General features: G+C 25.8%; 1 protein-coding gene across 2 annotated transcripts in view; it reads right to left on the bottom strand.

Annotated features, from left to right (window-relative positions):
- Positions 1-22,516, bottom strand: part of LOC100212022 (non-lysosomal glucosylceramidase) — an 81,186-nt gene that overhangs the window by 19,034 nt on the left and 39,636 nt on the right. The window contains exons 9-30 of one of the 2 annotated variants that reach the window (XM_065801316.1): positions 21,898-22,043; positions 21,754-21,820; positions 21,628-21,676; positions 21,377-21,453; positions 21,147-21,268; positions 20,997-21,059; positions 20,608-20,645; positions 19,727-19,817; positions 13,235-13,365; positions 12,951-13,000; positions 11,600-11,672; positions 10,237-10,314; positions 9,994-10,120; positions 9,804-9,903; positions 8,083-8,173; positions 7,948-7,984; positions 4,700-4,829; positions 4,037-4,171; positions 2,755-2,861; positions 2,593-2,668; positions 2,258-2,382; positions 133-282 (exon numbers count right to left, since the gene is read on the bottom strand). In XM_065801316.1, coding sequence (XP_065657388.1) covers positions 133-282; positions 2,258-2,382; positions 2,593-2,668; positions 2,755-2,861; positions 4,037-4,171; positions 4,700-4,829; positions 7,948-7,984; positions 8,083-8,173; positions 9,804-9,903; positions 9,994-10,120; positions 10,237-10,314; positions 11,600-11,672; positions 12,951-13,000; positions 13,235-13,365; positions 19,727-19,817; positions 20,608-20,645; positions 20,997-21,059; positions 21,147-21,268; positions 21,377-21,453; positions 21,628-21,676; positions 21,754-21,820; positions 21,898-22,043 — 2,063 coding nt within the window. The remainder of the gene's footprint in view (positions 1-132; positions 283-2,257; positions 2,383-2,592; positions 2,669-2,754; positions 2,862-4,036; positions 4,172-4,699; positions 4,830-7,947; positions 7,985-8,082; positions 8,174-9,803; positions 9,904-9,993; positions 10,121-10,236; positions 10,315-11,599; positions 11,673-12,950; positions 13,001-13,234; positions 13,366-19,726; positions 19,818-20,607; positions 20,646-20,996; positions 21,060-21,146; positions 21,269-21,376; positions 21,454-21,627; positions 21,677-21,753; positions 21,821-21,897; positions 22,044-22,516) is intronic. The other variant, XM_065801317.1, reaches the window with a different exon arrangement.

Raw genomic sequence — 22,516 nt, 5'->3', positions numbered from 1 at the left:
AAATATGAAAAAGTCTTCTATGGTTTCCATTCCAGTTTTCTATGATTTTAAAACTTTTTTTAGTTTACAAACTTTAAAAGCAATGAACAATCAGGAAAACAGTAACCATTTAAAAAATCCATAAAAAGTTACCTCAGCACAACCATTGTTTCTTAACCCATTAAGCTGTTGTTTGTATGTACCCCAACAAGTTCCTAATACAAAAAATCCACAAAAGTCATCAGCATTTAATTTTGGATGAAATCCAAGATGCACATTATCTTTATATGTGTAAGACCAGCTCTATTTAAATATAAAATACTTTTTTTAATCTCTATAAAATAAAATTTCCAAAAAAGATGTATGTTTCAGACAAAAGAAAAAAAAACAACAATATAATAAAACAAAAAGGCGTTGTTCTTAAAATAAGTAAGTAATAAGTATAGTAATAAGTAAGTATTGTTATTATTGTTACTTTTTTATTACACAACTATTGTTACTAATAATAAGTAATAATAATAAGTATAACAAGTAGAATAGATAGTGAATATTAAGTCATAAAAAAAAGAATTTAACCGCAGTTGTGAAATAATTGATTTTTTTTGTTAAAGATTGTTTAATAGTATATATATATTTTAAATTAAAAAACTTTAAGTTAAATATGATTTTGAAAATTAAAATGTTAAATTTAGTTTTTAAGGAATTTTAAATAGTAAAATGTGGAATCTAATTTTTTTTTTTAAAGTAAAATAGTTTTGCAATATTTAATTGTTTATGCGACACAAAGATCGCAAAATGTGACCAACGGAGCCGTCCAGTTACGTAGACCTGGGAGATGTGAAAACAAAAACAGATTGTAGATGGTGTCATTGAATAAAAAATAAAAATCATAAGAAAACATAAAATGTGTGGCAAGACTTTTGTGAAGTAGAAAAATGAAAAATAGAGGATAAGGAGGTATGGGGAGAAACAACTAACGCTCTAGTCACTCTAAGTGTTGAACATATGCAACAAAGAACAAATATTTGATATACTGATTTTAGAGACTGTTGATGTCTAGAGGTGTGATGATGTATTGCATTAGTATGTACCGTTTGGTCGTCTAGTATGGTCTCGTTATGTTTTCGTTCACTTTCAAATCGGGTGAATAGAAAGCTAAACACACTCACTCCTTGCGTTTATGGGCTAGCACATCAGAGCCAGACGTAAGACCTACATAATGGATTTCAATTGATCGAATGCACACACTAGTCATCGTAGGCCACAAGCCATCGCTCTTAGTCAAAAGAGCTACTGCCCCGTGCTGGTGTGGAATGATGTACTATGGAGTGAGATTTTAGATCCGAGCACATAGCCAGCAAGTGCTGATCCGACGTGCATTGTGGAGCTTCCGAATGAACGTGTGCGTAAGTGTTAGCGTAGCCATTAGGTTATTGGGCGCCGTAACCACATCCAGCGGTATAGCGTAATGTCCGTTTTGTCGTTGTAGTGTACATTGGAAAAAGTTGGGGCTCACCAGCCACAAAGAATAAATTTGTTTGTTTATGCAACACAATGGTCGCAAAAAGTGACCAACGGAGCCGTCTAGTCACGTAGACCTGGGAGATGTGAAAATAGAAGTAGATTGTAGATGATGTCATTGAGTGAGAATCATAAATGAATGTAAAGACTATTCTGCAGGAGGAATAAAATGTTAGGTCTCAGGGATAGGGTGAACAATAACTCACGTTCTAGTCATCCTAAACAAATGATAAAACAATGTTTAGCAACCATGGCTAAAATTATCACACTATACAAAAACAATAAAATAAAATAAGTAGATAACAAAATAATAAGAAAAATGATCAAAAATGATAGTACGGGCAATATAAAACGAAAAAATAGGCTATTAAATGTGCTACTATTTATGGTCTAAACTCTAGATAATAAACTGAAAACTGATAATCACCTGTGTGAGATAAAAGTATATAAATGTCGTTAATGTAACAAATTCATAATATAAAGCTCACAAAGCGCTATAATACATGGGTGTAAGAGGTAAAAAAATGTTGGTGCCATGGTAACCAATCAGAATTAAGTAGTGGATAATGGTGATCCCCCTCCTCAGGAATGCACTGCGATCACAAATGACGTTGAATTTTAAATAGTAAAATGTGGAATCTAATTTTTTTTTACAAGTAAAATAGTTTTGCAATATTTATTAAAGATGACATTTTTTTCTTATCATTTGCTAATTAATTACGTAAAAACGTTAAAACAAAGTAGAATAGTAAGATACCTGACCACTTGCAATGTGAAAAAGAGCAAAACTTGACAATGGACGAGCATAATGATCACCACATTCAATTTCATTCCAAGGGCTACGTCGGGTACCATCATAAAAATAACGTGTCTTTTCAAGTACTTAAAAACAAGGATTTTAAATTTACATAAAATGAAACAAAAAAATAAAAAATTCAAACTAAAATCTTGCCTTACTTAATATTCTGTTTATGCTTTTAAAAAAATTTAGATCACTAAATTATTTATGTATTATTTATTACTATTTATGTATTTATTACACCTATTCTTCATTTAATTTCTAAAAACTTCTAAAAAAACAGCTAAACATACCATCTAAACCTTCTTTAGTCAATCCTTCCTCAATAAGCATAGCAGCAAATGGATAAATTACGCCACTCCACGCAATCTAAAGAAAGAGAAACAAAAGTATTTAAGAAGAAAAAAAAAAGAAATGTAAAAAAATTTATACTGGAAAATATATGAAATTTTCACCTCTGATGTATAATATAAAGGGCTAGCTGGTTTTGTGCCATCATCCCATACACCTATAACCCATCCACTATCTCTTTGATCACAAAATGCTCTGGGAGATTGAGTTTCTAAAAATTTAAATAATCAAAAATAAACTAATAGAAATCATATTTAAGACTATGTTAAATACTGTCCTTATTTCTATTGTAGCAGTAGTTTATTGTATACTCTATTCTTTTGTTGTTGCCAACAAACTTAACTTCTAGCTGGAAACCATTTAATTTTGAACTGACCATTTAAAGTAATTTTAACAGTGCTCAAAAGAGTATTATTTATTTTTAAAACAAAAAATCTCAAATTTTAAAATTATTGAGAACTTCAATTTCCTTCAGGTCTGTTTTTTAGGAAAAAACTAAAAAATATTCTTATTAATTAACAACTAAATAACTTGCATCTTTTATTAATAAAGATAAAGGTAAAAGATAAAGGTGCAAAATTAGGTTTATCAAATATAGAAAAATTTTATAAGTTGAATTTCTGATTCTAATTATTGCATTGTTACAAAAGATAACTTTGAAGCAGCTATGCATCAAGTTACCTGTATTTTAAAAATTCAATTTTATATTAAGATTATAATAGAGAAGAAATTTAATTTATTAGATTATGCAACACTAACTGTTAAACTAGCAACCAAAGAAAACATTTTAGAAGTAGTTTTGATCAAAATTACTCATCAGCTCAGTTTCAAAATCAAGCAGTGTTTGGGAGATGAATAAACCAATTTTAGTTAAAATTAGATCTTTAATTGAGTTAAACTCTCTTAGAAATGCGAAAAGATAAGGTCAATTAAACCTTTCTCATCACAAAATTTGGTTTAAGCTGAATAAGATTTTAGTTCATTTTTTAAAATATATAGATAGGTATACTAGATTTTGCAATGACAGTTGGTATGAAATTCACAAATAATTATAATGGTTTTTACAGAAGAAAATTCAGAAAAGCAAACCAAAAAAGAAATTTACTTGAAAAAAATTATAAAAACTCTAATGGCAACTTAAGAGATTTAATATATCAAATATCTTGAGTTTTTTTTTTTTTAATTTAAACATATTCACTTAATTAATGTATTTACACTACAGTTATAGGGGCTACTGGTTTTATTGTTAAATTTAATTTTTTTTTCTTTCAAGTATTTTTGTGTTGTTTAGGGCTAAAGCCCTTGCTTAACCAAAACACAAGCCTTATATATATATTACATATTAAAAAAATTACAATTTTTTCCATCTTAGATTAAAAAAATTACTTGGATCAAAACTTGGAACAAAGTTTCTTGTATAAGTATATTTTAGATGTGACTTGATATGTTCTTGTGGTAGCAAGTAACCAAGGTTGAGAATGTAAGCCCACCATTGTCCGTACATCCCACCAATAAATGTACCTTAAAAATTGAAAGAAATTTTATTTATAAGTTTTACAGAAATACATTCATACATGTATATAATTAAATCTTCTGCAAATTCATAAAATAAACACACACATATATATCAGGGGCTATCTGACAGCGTTGACTATATTTGGGGGCCACCCAAATTAAGAAATTGAGGACCTTTTTTTTTTTAAATATCAAATATGGTTTTTTTCAAAAAAATGCCTACATATGGCAATGTTTCCACCAAATTTCCTTATGGCAGCCGCCTACACAGGGGGTACTGCCGCCCAAATTATTTTCCTAGAATAGCCCCTGTATGTATGTATGTATGTATATATATATATATATATATATATATATATATAATATTAAAAAATTATATATATATATATATAAAAATTTAATTTATTGCATATTAAAACAAGCAAACAAAATAAATTTTAAAGATAGTGAGAAATCTAGAATTATCTTATTATAATCAATAGTACAAAACTAAAAACTTCTTTAGCAAGCTAAAAAAAAGTAAGACCCTCTTACAGCTTCCTAAAACATTATATGGATGAGCAGGGTCCATGACATGTGTATACCATTTTCCGTTGGTAAAACAAGCTTTATCTAAGTTAACAGTACCAAGATTAAAGCAATCTCTGCAAACTTTTGCAAAATCCTTCAAAATAAATCATACCAAAAAAAAAAAGAAATAATATGTTTATATATATATATATATATATATATATATATATATATATATATATATATATATATATATATATATATATATATATATATATACATACTTGTATTTTTATATATAAAAACATAAATATTTATATACATAAATGCATAAATATTTATATGTATAAAAACATAAATATGTATATATATATATATATATATATATATATATATATATATATATATATATATATATATATATATATATATATATATATATATATATATATATATATATATATATATATATATATATAAGCATATATTTTCATTTGCTTACAGCCTAAATATCAAAAGTTTAATTTGACTGTTAAAAAAGTTTGCATATAGTACATTTTTCTGATGATTGAAGTGGGACTAATAAAATCAAATAAAACGCTATTACCTATATTTTTTGTTTAGAGCAACGTATAACAAAATAAAAGTTATAAATAAATGTGAATTTTATGATTTGATATTAAAAGTAACTTAAAAGAAAAAATCTTAAATTAAGAAAAAAACTATTCTCCACGTTAATGTAAGATAATTTTGAATGTTTTTTGTTATGTTTATTGAATCAGATCTATTGTAAAATTATTTGATAACAATTTAATAATCAAACATTAATTTTTTCTTTTATATTTAGTGCATTTATTTTATTTTTATTATCGTCGTTTTTTAATAGTTTTTGTTGTTTTCTTAAATTTTGACTATTGTCTTTAATTACTTTCTTTATAAAATATTGTTATTTTAGCTAAAATTATTGTTACTATTATTATCATTATTACATTAATTAGTTTGATGTTGCTCTGTTAATGTAATATTCTTTGTTTATATTTTATTTCCTTCTTTTTTCTATACTTAAATTATTTTTTTATACTTAACTCTTTTACTTAGTTTATAATTCTTTTTCTTAATATTATTATTGTTATTATTATTACTATTTTTATTATTATTTTATTAAAATTATTATTATTATCATTATTATTATAATTAATTATATACTTATAAAAACCATTTTTTAAAGTGTTTACTTGAGATTAGTACTTCATTACTATTTGAAAATACCCATGAAAATTTATTTTTAGAATATATAATATTATACAGTGCTGTAAAAGTTGCTGAAATAATTCCTTAAGATCTTCCATCTGGAGATATTAATGAAACTGATCCATCTAATTTTGATATTGAAAAAAATTATTACTCCTATTGAAGTTGAATAAGGTTGATGGATGATGAAAACTGTTTACTTCAGATAATAAATTGGCTGGTAATGATGTTAAAAATAATAACTTAGATTCTAATTTGAATATGACATTAATCAGGATAGAAACTGGAAGAAGTTACAAAAGTCTATAAAGTTTATCTTAATGTTTATCTTTGTGACATTTATATAATTTAAATTTACAACATACAATGTTAACTGTAAATATTTTAGACATTTTAAGTTAGTAAATGAACACTTTGATGAAGGCAATAATCTTGTTGATTTCAGAATGAAAAACTTTGACCAAAATACAATAGATTCTATTCTATATCATAATTAATTGGTTTACAATATCAAATAAAGTACTAAATATTAAAAAAAGACCTAATTGCATTTATTGAAACAAAATTTGTAATGAAATATCACTAACTTTATGTAAAAACTTTGGAATACAGAGCCAGATTTTTAAGTACTGTCTGTTTCTTCTACAACATTTCAGCTTTTTACAGATACTATCCATATTTTACAGATTACACCTCTATGTTAATAATAAAACCTCATATTTACATAGATATACACCTCCATGTTAATAATACCCTACACATTTACATAGATATACACCTCCATGTTAATAATAACACCTTATATTTACATAGATATACACCTCCATGTTAATAATAACACCTCATATTTACAGATACTATCTATATTTAACAGATACACTTTGAAGAAAAAGCTTATAAACAAATCAAAAAAACGTTTGTAGAGTTATTCAACATGTCAAAAAATCAGTATTGATGAGAGTATGATTCTTTTCAAAGAATCATACTAAAAAACTTTACACACAAACAAGAAGTATCTTCCTCAAAGATTTGAAAACTTTACACACAAACAAGAAGTATTTTCCTAAAGATTTAAAAAGAGACAAAGATTTAAAAAGAGGAGATTTTGATTATTTAAAGTTTTTTATTTAAGTTATTAAGGCTCTCAAAGAAAACCAAAAAGTTATAATTACAGAGCACAGGATAAAATCTTTAACCAGGAAGCTCACGCCTTCTTCCTTACCAATGTCACTTTTTAGGCTTGAGCAGATATCAAATCCTTAAACCTCTTAGCTATGTTAAATGTTGATGGACTCTAAGTGGCGTGACAATATGCCCTTGCATGTCATACCCATTTTCAAAAGTATTTATGCAACTATAATGAATCTACTATTGTTAGTATCGAATATTTTTTGGTGTTTAAACTTTATGCAGAGCATATGTAAGCAATGAGAAAATACGCTATAGCAGTTCAAAACAATCCCAATCGCTACTAACACAACTACTAATCACTACTAATACAAGCCAGAATGAAACCAAACAATTTAGTTTAGCACCCTTTTCAGTTTAATGAAAAAACTGAAGTACACATTGCCATTTTTGTGAAACTAACCTTGGAAGACGTGAACTTTACTCAAAAGAAAAGGTTAAGTCAAAACCTCATTTTAAATACTTACAATGTTTTTAAAATAACTTTTATTGTGTGACAAGACTTCTACTTCAGTTTCCATGGTAACTGACCCTGATACAAAATTAGTGCATATCAGTTAATGATACAAAATTAGTGTTAGATCCAAACATGGATAACTTTGAAAAATGAAAGTTATCTTTGTGAAACTTTAAATTAAAATAACTTTCAAATTGATTGAAATAATAGCTACAATTTTCAGTATTTTCTTGCAAAATGACTTTAACCTATCCCTAAAAATATAACGAAAATCCAAAAACTCAACTAATACCAAATGCTGATTTTGCCTTATTCTTATAAAAAACAGCTCTTAAATCTCACACTGTTAGAGTAAAAAGAAGCTACAAAAAATTACCATATCATTTTGAAGTTTTGCCATTTCTTCAGTAGCCCTAAAAAAAAAAAAAAAAAAAAAAAATAATAAAAAGTATTGATTACACTAAAATTAAACACTTTCATCAAATCAGATATTGATAAAAAAAAATATTACCTTAGTGCACATAAATAGAGCAAACCAATGAGCGTTGAATACCCATATGTTGCAACATCATAAGTATTTGGTTGTGGACCATATATCATTCCTGTTTAAAAATTATAAACACAAATTTAGTAAGTTGTTAACGGAGTGAAATTTTATTCAAAGAGAGCACTGCCATATAACAAACTCATAAAACCCCTAACCATTGTTTTTATTGACATCATATAAAATACCATTTAGCCCACAAAATCTTTCCACAACCCTGGGAACAGGTTAGCCCCACCCTATGCTAATATAGTAACTTTTAAATTTTTATATCCAAATTACCCCAATAATATTTTATACATCAAACATTCATTTTTAGATCATTAGGAAAACAAACCAAAATATGACAATATTATTTCATACAAAGTCAAACATAGATTTTAAGAGGTAGGGAGCGGAAACAGGAGTGCAAAAATAGCAAACATAATAAAAGAGGGAACTTTAGCAGATGCTAACTTTGTAATGGATTATATATATGGTTTCTATGAGAGGTCAGTATAAACTTTTTTGGTTGCTATGTAACAATGCTTTCAAAACTTTGAAAAATTGTTGTTTCTTAACCAGCCATGATAATCAATAGCAATGACATCTCTTGCATTATTCAGTGACTCATTCTAGTTATAAAAAATTATGAAACAATTTCATTCTAGAAATGTTTTTTCATTCTGTTTACCATTTAGTCCACTATTCAGGGGCCACTACAGTCAAAGTGGTTGCTTTTTTTATTTATTCATTGTTACAATCTTCTCCCAATCCTTTAACTCCAAAACTTGATGAACAATCAGCTACAAATTGAATGGAGAAACAAGTTGAGCACAATATGGCACTGTTAATACTCCGATAATTTACATTTGACTAGCATAGACAGTTGAAAAGTTACTTAGAATGTAGGAAACCTAACTGTTAGCCTGTTTTAGAACTATTAAACTGAATTTTAAAGCTGTATCTCATTAGGAGATAACAGAGAGAGTTGCACAGCCACTACCACAAGAAAGCACAAGAAAAACCCTTAAACAGAGTTAAAAAAAAATCTAGCTTACGCTATTCTATTTAGAAAACATTGTAACTGGTAATTCAGAATACCAATTTTTAAATATAAAATATTTAAATATATATTTGAATATCAATTAAAACCATCAGGCAACAAGTTACTTTGCATCACAACAGTTGTAGCCTTATGTTTCTCAGCCTGTAAAAATCCACTTGGAAACAATAACAACAAAAAACACTTATTTAGGAAATCCAATTGTATAATCCAGACATTGCTCTGTCTGTCAACTCCTAATTGATAGTTCGATAGTGCAACTCTTTTACGGTTGAGAAACACTTTACTTCATACAACTAATTAAGAAGATTTAATTAGGAAAGTCTTAACCTGACAACCATATAATATAGACATTGCTTAGTCCAAGTGCCTCTTGTTGATAAGCTGTGCGTTATCAATCAAAATCTCTTCTAATTGATAATGCACAAATATTACTTTACTTCATAAAACTTTAAAAGTGATTTTGTGGATTTATTGATTTGTGGATTGCTTTAAAAGTCTTTTTTTTTTAAACAAAGTTTGTAGTTTTTTGCAATAAAGTTTTTTATGAAATTGCAATGAATTAATTTACACTCTTGATACAAGTTATAAAAATAGTGTCATATTAACGTTAAACATTTCTGAAATAAAAAAAAAAGCCAACCATTTTTATCAGTATCCATAACATCAAGCCATCGATTCATTAGTAATTTAATTGGATTCCAAACCGTATTGAACCAACCTTTAGATGCACCTTGACGAATCTGAAAAAATATTAAAAATCACACTAAGTTTTTAATACATATTTTTTACAGCATACAATTTTTAGTGTTTAAATAAAACAATAAAATCACCTCTCTGTAAGTTTTAAGAACTGTTCCTAATTCTCCATCAACACAGATCATACATGAAGCAGGATCAGTTGAGTAATTTTCCCATGTTGTCCAAAGTCGTCGCAATTCAAGTGGACATGGACTACGACTAAATTGAAAAATTTAATGAAAAACTTTGATGAAAATTTAGTCTCACTATTGTATATATTTACACTACGTAAAAAGATAAATGAATATAAAACAAAATTCATTAAGTTAAATTACCTTGGTACTACACCATGTGGAGTAATTTGAAAAAGCAAGTCAATCTCCCGCATTGTCCTTTCAAGGTCTGGATACAAACTATAAATTTAAAACATTTTACAAATAATGACTAGACCTGATTAAAACAATGCTGCAATTTTAAGTTACAGAATAAAAATCAAAACTAAAATATATATATATACACATATTTACATATATATATACCTATAGAATTATTTATATTTATATATATGTATATATATATATATATATATATATATATATATATATATATTTATATATATATATAAACGAGTCAAAGTAAATTTATGACATATTTTTAGTTTTGAGATATTGAATTTATAAATTGCAAAACCATTCAAAATCAAGTCACCATTATAAAAATAACACTATATTTATTTATTTACTAATATTTAAGATATAAAAAAGTTATCTTGTCAAGATAAACAATAAGTTATCTTATCAAGACATCAAACCTTTATAACAACTTGAAAAATACAAGCTTTATAACTTTATATTAGAAGTAAGGTCAAAGTGGACTCTGCTTTTTTTCCATTGCAAAATGTTTATAATTTTCTTTGTTCCTATTTAATAAGGACCAATTTTCTTATATTTTAAACTGTAATATCTTGAATTATCAATCAAGATATAATTTAAAAGACTAATTATGAGATAAACATAATAATTTCCAAAAATAAAATATGATTCATAGTTCAGCCTGGACTTGCATCAACCCAACTCACTATAGATTTTGAATATGGTTATAAGCCCATATTTTGTGATGCTCATTTTAGGATGTCAATTTTACTTTTTTTGAGCGAACTTTGTACTACTAAGCTTATGTGTTTAGTCAATGTCTTGCTGATTCTTGTTTTATTTAAATGCAATTTTTTTGATTTGAATTTGCAAAAAGTTTGAATTGTTTCAAATTTTTGTAAATGGTCATGAAAATTGCTGATGAATATGCTGAAAAAAAAACTTTCTACTTGCTAACAACATCAATTCTAAGTATATTTTTTATTTTAATGTGGTTAAGGGTGAACTTTTTTCCATTTATATACTGTTTATAGGTTAGACCATTTTTTAAATCATAAATGACCCAAAATCTGATGTCAAATGAACTTTGATAGTAAGTCCTTATTACTTTTAAAAAATTATTATGAAACATTTAAAAAAATGTTTTAGAGCAGTATTTCAACAAATAAAATTGCGTTACAAAAAATAAGGGTTATTAAATACAACTGTGTTACAATATGTAAGGGTTATTAAATAAAATTGTGTTACAATATGCAAGTCATAATTCTACTTAATAGCAACTGTATTTGTATATTTTCTCCAAAAATAAGATTTTTTTAAGACTTACAATGCAAGTGCCATTTCAAAATTCAACACATGAGTGCAATTAAGTGGACATGAACCAGATGAATTATAACAACCTACCAAAATAAAATTAAAAAACAAATCAAAACACGCAAAAATGTTGTGTCTAAACCTAACATGAGAATAAATATAACCTAAAGCCATCACAGATAAATATTTTATTATGAATTCATAAAGGATGCTTTATGCAAGTGCACGAAGACATGTTTGTATGTATGTAGGTATGTATGTATGTATATATGTATGTGTGTATGCATGTGTATATGTATGTATGTATGTATGTATGCATGTATGTATGTATGTATGTATGTATGTATGTATGTATGTATGTATGTATGTATGTATGTATGTATGTATGTATGTATATATGTATGTATGTATGTATGTATGTATACAAAGATACATAAATACAAAGATATTTGTATGTATGTATGTATGCATGTATGTATGTATGTATGTATGTATGTATATATGTATGTATGTATGTATATATGTATGTATGTATGTATGTATGTATGTATGTATGTATGTATGTATGTATGTATGTATGTATGTATGTATGTATGTATGTATGCATGTATGTACGTATGTGTATATATATACATATATATACACGTTTATAGGTATATAGATATAAAGATGTATGTATATACATATCAGTTGAACTCAAAAAAACTTTAATCATTAATTACTCAAACTATTTAAAAAAATTTTTAAATCTATTTTTCACATGGAAGCTAATGCATGGTTGTTTGATTGTAATAGTAAAATGTATTGGTTATCATTGTTATTGGATTTAAATAAGTAAACAAATATAAATTAAGAAAATAGTTGAAGAAATATTTCTTCAAAATCCTTTCCTTATCACAAGTTGACATTTCAAAATACTTTTAGACCCTCAGTTGGATTTATTTTGCAGCAATAATAACACTCAATCTATTGAAAAAGAAGCTGAAAGTGGAAAAAATAATGGATTTAAAGATAAATATGAAACAAAATCTATTATACTGTATATAAAGGCAAATCCATGAGTGGTATGAACAAAATAAGGTCAAACTTGTACCTAAGGAAGCTAATGATGTCAAGTACTTGCAAAAATATTAAGTTTCTATCTAAGTGTCTGATCAAAAATAAAAAAATTATTGAAATAAATAATTTAATAAACTTCATTGTGTCAAAATTTACAAAAAAAAATTACATAAGTCTGTTAAGCAGTTTTTGAGTAATTAACAATTAAAGGCTGCTGAATTTCATTTTGTTTAACCAATAAATATATATATATATATTTTTTAATTTACAGCTGTAATAATAGAATTTTATATATAAATATTCACCTTCAAATGCATACATATATCCATCCATATGCCACATGAATGTTTGTGAACTTGAAAGAAAGGAGAAAAAAAACAAATTATTTTTATCATACTTAGATGGCTCTGAACTGAATCATCACTCAATCTTTGTTTATTGTTTGAAAATAGATCTTAACAATAAGACATTTATTAAATTGTTATATTGGTTAAACTACTCATTTTAAATAAATTTTTTATTACTATTTTGTAAATATTTTATCCATGTTTTTAGTTACTAATTAAAAAAAGCAAAAATAAGTTCTTACTTTAAAACTGATACTCTACCAGCAGCACTATCAATCAACTGCCATGGCAATGTAGAGTTAAACATGCTATCACGAAAATTGTAAGTAAGTTTGCGAAGATCTGCCAAGTGGGTTACTGTATAATTTATAACCTAGAAATTTCAAATAGTAACATATTTATTTATAAAAATTTATATCATAATTTTTATCTTAATAATTAATTTATAGTAATGAGAAATAATTAGAAGAAAAACAAAGAATTTTTCATAAAATGAAAAAGACAACATTATATAAAAACAATTTCAATTTACTTTGTTAAAACTAATTACTTTTGACAGATGTCAGAAATTAGCAAGCTTAACAAATTCATTTTTGAAGATTATATGCGTAAATCTCAATGACTGTTACAAAGAATAATAAAAAAAGAATTTTAGCAACAAAAAAATTCTCTGTTTTATTTTACTGTTAAAGCATTTTCTAATTGTTCTTGTTGATTAACCTACCTTCTGTCAAATCAAAGATGAAACCTGATATTATACCAGTTTTCTGCTGCAATAACTATATATATATATATATATATATATATATATATATATATATATATATATATATATATATATATATATATATATATATATATGTATATATATATATGCGGTAGTGGTGTAGTGGTTAAGTGCTCGCTTCATAAGCGAGAGGTTTTGAGTTCGATACCCACCACGTCCCTGGTAGATCTGCGCTCAACATGTTTCTCCACGCAGCGGCCTTGTTCGTTAAGGTTCCTGTTTCGGAGTTATAGAGTTGAGAGAGGGTTATAGCCACTATTAAGTAGCCTCCTCATCTGTAGTGGCCTTCTTGGCCTTGAGGAGGTGAAAAACAAAAATATATATATATATATATATATATATATATATATATATATATATATATATATATATATATATATATATATATATATATATATAGTTCTAAAAATTGTTGCATTTGGGAGTAAAAATGATTCTTTTGCCAACAAATACGTCACTTTTAATTACTTTTGACTTTTGCCCCAATTTTTTTTTTAATAAAATGTTTTTATTTTAATTTCTTTTACTGTAAATTATGCGTGGAGTGTTACTACATTGACTATCATATAGCCTGACTTGCAACAGAGTGCTGCTACATCAACTGACAAATAGCCTGACTCGCAACAGAGTGCTGCTATGTTGACTGACAAATAGCCTGACTTGAAAAGGAATGTTGCTACAACGACTATCTTATAGCCTGACTTGCAAGTGAGTGCTGCTACATCGACTGAGGGTTTGGTTGGGGCAGGCAGTCTATCAAGTAATAAAAAAAAATTCTGGTCTTGCATTTTATTTTATTTTTTTGTCAACAAAATACGGAAAAACTTTCTGATAACCAGTTAGGAGTTATATATATATATATATATATATATATATATATATATATATATATATATATATATATATATATATATATATATATATATATATATATATATATATATATATATATATATATATATATATATATATATATATATATATATATATATTTGTATAGGTATAGATATAAAATATATTTGAGGTTAAGTATTTTGATGCGATAATATGAAGACTTTTGCACGTGTTACAGTGCTCAATATTATTAAATAATAGAGCTATATTATTTATATATATATATTTTATTTAGATGAACAAAAACAACTGATTAGCGGGACTTAAAGTTTCATGCCTTAAGAAAATTATTAGCCATTAATACCAACAAAAAAGGTAAAGAAACCAATACAAAAACATAAAATTAATGTAGAATGAGTTCTGACATGATAAACAAATCTAAGTAAAAAAAAAAAACAGAAAACAAAAGAGCAGTTATAGTTTACTAGTCTTCTGTGTCAAATAAAGATAATTAGAAATTTTTTGTCATTTTTGTTCTGTATCATTTCCATACTTAGCTGATGCAAATGATTCGAGATGGTTTGAGTATCATAATTTAAATGGTGTATGACCAATGCCAATTACGTGTGGTTTTTAAAATTATGCTTATGCTTGCAAATATAAATTAATCAATAACTGGAAAAAAACAATAAGTCCACAAATCTTGATTTTATAGGAAAGACAATAAAAACTGTTTATATATATCATTAAAAAAATATTCTTAAAAACTGTTCATATACAGTACTGTGAATAAGTTTTAGACCACTTACATTTTTTCAAAAAATCCCGGATAATTCTTCTCTAATATTTAAGTTTGTATTTCTAAATTATTAACTTATTAAAACACAATGTTTCACACAAAATATGGAACAATTACAAACCTTTTAATATCAAACTTCATAAAAACTCTTAATATTTACTATGTCCTCCTTTTGCCTCAATCCCAGCCAATATTCGCCGGGGAATAGATTCATACAAATTAGTTATAAAATCCTGGGGTATGTTGTGCCTTTCTCTTTGAAGTACTTCAAAACATTCTTCAGCATTTCGGGGAGCATGTTCGACCTTCTTTCTGTCCAGGTAATCCCAAATATGCTCAATTATATTCAAAACTGGACTCTGGGTAGGCCAGGTCATCAATTCCAATACTCCTTCCTCTGCCATTTCATTTAAATAACTTTTTGCCACTCGGGAACAATGTTTTGGGTCATTGTCCTGCTGCAGAATAATATTATAACCTATTAGTCTCATTCCGGATGATACAGCATGGTGCCTTAGGATATCCACATAACGTTACCAGGTGAGTTGCCCCCCTATTTTGATCATATCATTTACTCCAGATGAAGATAAACAGCCCCAAACTTGTAAAGAGCCTCCTCTGTGTTTAATAGTAGGGTTTAAACACTCAGACTGATAGGCTTCTTCAATTCTTCTTCAAACATATTGGCGTCCTTTCATTCCAAAAATTTTGAATTTGGACTCATCGGTGTACAGAGCCCGATTAAACATTTCCTGGGCCCAATCTTTGTGTTATTTTGCATATATAAGTCGTTATTCTTTATTGCCACACCGTATTAATGGTTTGCAAGTTGCAACACACCCTTTTAATCCTGATTTAAGTAGGTGCTGTCGAATGAAAGAAGAGCTGACATTTTTCCCAGTTGCTGTGTTAATGGCTTTTGCCAGCTCGGTTGATGCTTTTTTTGTATTTCTTAAAGATAAGGTTTTTAAATATTTATTGTCATCTTTTGTTAGCTTAGGAGGTCTACCACTTTTCTTTCTATCTTCAAGGGAGCTAGTTTCTCTGATTTCTGTAACAGCATTCTTCGAATATCCTGTTTTGGATATAGTTGTTACACATAGTAATTACACATTGTTTTAATAAATAAACAAACAAATCCCTCATGTTTCCTCATCACTTTTGTTTATTTATTCAAAATAATATATTCTTTCAACTTTTCTTATATATTATTAAACTTAAGTACGCTTTAAAAAAATTACATAGGAAAAAAATTGTAAATACGTCAAATTATACAAGAGGTCTAAAACTTATTCACAATACTGTATATAACTTGTTCAAAAGAATTTGTATCATAAATAATTTGGTTTGGCAGACATGCTCAACAAAACCTAACAAAAAAATTAATTTTAGTAAAGTTAGGACTTTACAAAAAGATAATATATTGTTTTTACAACTAAAACATTTGCATGCTTTGACAAAAAACTAAACCTAAAAAACTAAATTCCTATAAAAAATAATTTTATATCAACTTTTTAAAATGTAATACCAAAGTATTTTACAACATATTTAAAAAGTGAAATTTTTTATATTATGCGAAATGCTTTTTAAAGAATGTTAGCATTACTTTATTAAATAAAGTAACAAATTACTTCTAATGATTGTTTACAATGAACCTATTTTATTAAAATTATAAAGAATATTATAATATAATATAATTATATTGTAATATATATAAATAAATCTAAATATTATATATTTATATTATTTATTAATATTATTATATAATTTATTTATATAAAATCAATAATAAAATCAATTTTATATACTAAACTATTCATTTAAATTTAAAAATTATATATATACATATATATATTCCAATATAAAAAAGTAAATAATATATAAACAATAACAGCATTACTATTAAAATTATCATGATTAAAAATAAAAATTTGATTTGTAACTTTGAAGAGTTACAAACAAGATTGAAAACTTTATCAATGTTATTAACAATGTTCATTTATTCTGCATACACATCAAACGTGCAGAAATCAAGTGAGTATATGTTCTTATGGTTACTTGATTTTTGGTTTTTAAAATATATGTAAGTTTTTATAAAGATTATTTTTTGAATTGAGAAAAAATGAGATAAGAGAAATGAAATAAGTGCTGAACATAAAACTTATGCAAAATCCAACATCTGGCAAAAATGAAGTTGTTAAGCACTTTTTTCTGCAAGATACAAACAACAAAAAATCTAGTAATTAACTAACATAATTTGCAACAAAAGACAACATTAGATGGATGAAGAAGCTTTTGATCCTCATTTGGGTGACTCCTAAAATTAGGCAGCTACACAGTAGCAAAAATATCCTTATTTTTTTTTAAGATGATTAATTCCTATTTCATATAAATCTGCCTAGAGACACTTTTTTCTATTCAGATGAAACTAATAAAATACTTGAAAATGTTAAATAATATTTTAAAGCAACCTAAAGCAAATATTCAGGTTTTTGGTATATATTGCTGCATTACTCAAAGAAATAAGGCTATATTATATAATACAAATATATAATATTTTTGCATCATAAGGTTTAGCAGTAAATTATGCAGTCACAAACATTTGAATCAGATTTTATTCATTTCAAGCCTTTCCAGAAAGCGCGTGCAGTCGCATACCTTGTTCTTTATGTTTAAAGTAATTCTTTAAGACAACTTTACCCCGTTTTTATAAAGTAAAGAATTAGCTGCAAAATAAAGACATAAAAAACACAGAGAATAAAACAATACTCGAAGAATACTAAACGAAGTAGAAAATCTAAATTAAATAAACTAAAAAAAATTGAAAAGAAAAAAAAGAAAAATTTTGTCAAAAAAAATTATATATTAAAATATTTTAATTTTTCTTTTTTTTTTTTTTAAAAGGGCATTTGTTAATTTCCGCTACCAAAATCGATAAAACTCGAGTAAAAAAGCAGATAAGAATATAACAAAAATAAAAATATTTTTTGATATACAATTTATTTGCAACTTTTGTCAGTCAGTATATTAAGGAAACACTTTATTATTTTTGCTAGAAATACAAACAACTTTTAAATTCATTTTTCAAAAATATTTTTGCTATACTTTACTGTTTAATGCAATTTGCACAAAAAAGCAAGCAAATTTGTTGTTATTTATTTATTAATTTTCTAAGAAGTTTTTCATGTAAAAAAATGTAAAGTCATTAATATTAAATCATAAAATATTTGGTTGTTTTCACTACTCCTATTGAATAGTCTGCACTTTTGTTGGATTCTCCAAATTGTGCATTTAAATCCGATAGTTTATTTTCTGATGAACTATTGTCATTGATGATGATCCAAAAGTTTGTGGGCTAGTGCATTGATATTTTACTCAACTTTTTGAATGAAATTTTTAGGAGCTTATTAAAAACTTTTTTTTTAAGGTTTTTAAATACATTTTTTCAAAAAGAGCAATTCTTATATCCATTATCTCTAGTAATTTGTATTAGTGTTGGAAATTAGGCAATATATCGGAAACAATTTCAGACAGCCATCAAATGTGGTAAATACATTGATGAAAGAAACCATGCTATTCTATTAGAAAAAATTATTTTTTATTAATATTTCTTTTTTTAATTATTAAATTTTCTAGTTTATTTAATCAAAATTTGATATTTCGTTACAACTTTGTTTCCTTTTTTAAGTATTGCTTTTGTCTACTCAGCAGATGAGTTAGCTTTTTGCTGCGAATTATTGAAACGCTTTATAAGTTAAAAGATGCGAACTTAAAAGATGAGTTTTCTGAGAAAATTTATGAGAAAAAGCCTTTACATATACTCACAAAAGATTGGTATTTTTAGAACTTTTTTAAAATACTATCTTTTGTAACAATTTTATAAGATAAAATTTTACAAAAGATTTCGAATAATAAAAATAAACTTTCTTCCAAAACATAAAATTTTATTATTATTTTTAATCATTTAATTAAATTGTTTGTTTTTTTACATAGAATTTTTCCTATATTAGATATTCATACATAATTAGAAATAAACCATAATCGTTATTCATATGGTAGTTGAATAATAAACATTTCATAAGTTAAAGGCCTTGTTGGTCAAGATTAGTGTTTGTGAGATATAAAAAAAAAAATTTGGTTGTGTGTCCCAGGATATTAAAGTAGAGAATTCATTTAAAAGATATAACCACTCATTACTTGTTCAAATTCATTCATTTTTACAACATAAATATTGATTTTTTAATTAAAATTTATGAACACAAATTTTTATAACAAACTATAAAACAAACCATTTGTAAAAAACGAAATAATTACATCAATAATGGTTTTCCAAACAGTGCTGTAGTGAGTACCTATAAACATTGGTGTATTCGGGATGCTGACAAAAGGATCCCAGTCTTTGTACCTTGAAAAAAAATTAAATTTATTTAAACCATTTGAGGTTTTTAATTTCTAAAAGTATTAAAAAAGTGTGAAAACACTTCAAAAAATAATTTAACACTCTAAACATGATTGTAAATAAGAGTAAACCATTGTAGTAACAAAAATAAAAACTTATAAAAGTAATTAATCTATTAAATAAGAAGTAATCTTTTTAGAATTAATTTTGTTTCTGGTTATGAGAGAAAAATGTTTTCATTTTATATTGGATTTTTTCAAAATCTGCAGCCACAAAAAACAGTTGTAGAATGACAAAAGCTTTGCGAAATTGAGATTCATTTAAACTGAGTTAGGCAATTTTTATCAACATTATTGCTGCCTAATATTCTATCAAAATATAAAAAATAAACAACTGTATCAAGAAACTAAAAGAGTCCTGTCATGAATCTCTAATAAGTTAGTTTTAACTGCAGAAATATGCAATGATCAAAATTTTATTTACAAAAATTAATTAAAAATAGTTGCCACATATAAGGAACTTTCAAACATTTTTCCAAATACTTGTTTTCCTATTCTTATCTTTCTAATGTAAGAAATTACTTATGCTTATCTTTCTAATGTAGGAAACTTATGTTAACTTTTTTAAAGCAATATAAAATCAAAAGTAAAAAACTGTGAAACATTAAATATTAATAGTAAAATTAAAAATGGTTTGGGTTTAAAAATATGTAAACACAAAATAACAGTTCTAATATAGAAGTCTAGAAAACGTACTTGCAATTCTTATGTTTAATAAAATAACAAACATGATTAACCTATTTGGAAAATGCCATCCCAGCAGGAATGTAAAAGTCTAAAAAAATAATAAGTATTGAGTGAAATTTATTTTGTTTTTAAAATAGCTCATTCATTTCTACTTAAAAATAAAAGACCAAGAGACTGGATCAAATGTTATAATTAAAGTATATGGTCTTTTGCTCATAAAGTTAGAATAAAAGAAAAACTAAAAATTTAGTATATACAACTAAATATAAAGACCAGACCAAATAATCATAAAATAAAAACTAGACCAATTAATCATGAACTGCTCATACAACTATTTTGGAAACTTCTCCAAACTAACTCTAGTAAAACTTAAGTTTTCAAAAACTCAATTTTATTCTTATCATTTTATATTTTGAAAGTAATTAACTCAATATCTTACAGTAGAGGAACCTGCAGGAACTTTTCTGCTCATATTTATGGCACCACAATAAGTTTGTCCTACCTAAAAAAACAAATTAAATAGCACTGACAATAAAATTGAAATAAAAAACCCCATCAATTCTTAAAACTTTAAAAAATAAAGACCTACTTTTGATGTACCTGGCTCTCCCTGACCAGGTAATGATGAAAACTGAATAAAATTATTCCAAAGATCTTTTACATCACTATATTGGAGCATTGTAGACATATTATCACCAGACTGACTTAAAGCTATAAACATTTAAAATGTAGTTTTTTAAGTTATTTCAAAAAAAAAAAAATCTTAATAATGATATTAATAATAATGGCCAAAATTAAATAACTATTATTCAAATTTACCCATTATAGAAACATGTCCATTAAAGGCATCGAGATCTTTCATAGAAACATTAGACATGTCAATACCATATAATGATCTATAAAAAATGTAGTATTACTTTTTTATTTTCAAATAATATTATTTTTGTATTTGTCAAATTTAATTCTTTAAGTGAGACAAGTACTGGTAGGTGATATTAAAAAAAATCACCTAAATCTTTTTTATTAATTTTTTTTTTTTTTTTGTAAAAGTGTTTTATAAATCTCCTCACCCAACAGTGTATAATGAGTTCGTATTACCACCATAGTTTTTGTTATACACTAAACAAAATATTTTTAATAAAACAACCATTCTTTTTTGTAATTTAAAAAATAAGCTATTTTTTAAACTACAAAACCTTGGTTTGTAATTGGTGTGTAGCAATCCCATCCGGCAATGTTTTGAAGACTGCTTAATAATGAGACCTAAAACAGAAAATACGGTAAACAGCATTTTAAGACTAAAATTTCAATTAATAAATAGATAGTGTAAGAATAATCACCTCTGCATCATCTTTGGTTGTGTTCTTGACATAAAACTCAAAAATAATAACAGGAGTTGAACTTGCAGTTGAATCTAAGGGCACTTTAGGACTGAATGCTTCAAGATGCACATCAAAACCTTTCAGTTTATCATCAGTGTAAGCAACTGTAATTTTAAAAATTTCCTAATTACTTTCAATAAATATCAATTGAATTTGGGTACATAATTAAACTAATACATAACATAAATATTTATAATAATGTATTATATATTTAATTATGTGTGTGTGTGTGTGTGTGTGTGTGTGTGTGTGTGTGTGTGTGTGTGTGTGTGTGTGTGTGTGTGCGTATATATATATATATATACATATATATATATATATATATATATATATATATATATATATATATATATATATATATATATATATATATATATAATATATATATATATATATATATATACACACATATACATTTAATTAGCATTCTGGTATGCCTGCTTATTGCTTAAAAAATGATGCTGTTATGTTACTTAGAAAATTAGACCTTAAACCTAGACAGTACCTGGTTAATAGTCTGCTGACTACACACATTAATTGTGAAATTCTAACAGATGTTTTGTTGGTAAAAAGAAAC

The sequence above is a fragment of the Hydra vulgaris genome, chromosome 07, assembly GCF_038396675.1.
Source record: "Hydra vulgaris chromosome 07, alternate assembly HydraT2T_AEP".
Classification (NCBI taxonomy): Eukaryota; Metazoa; Cnidaria; class Hydrozoa; order Anthoathecata; family Hydridae; genus Hydra; species Hydra vulgaris.
The sequence above is the reverse complement of the archived record's forward strand: the minus strand, read 5'-3'. Positions and strand labels throughout refer to the sequence as shown.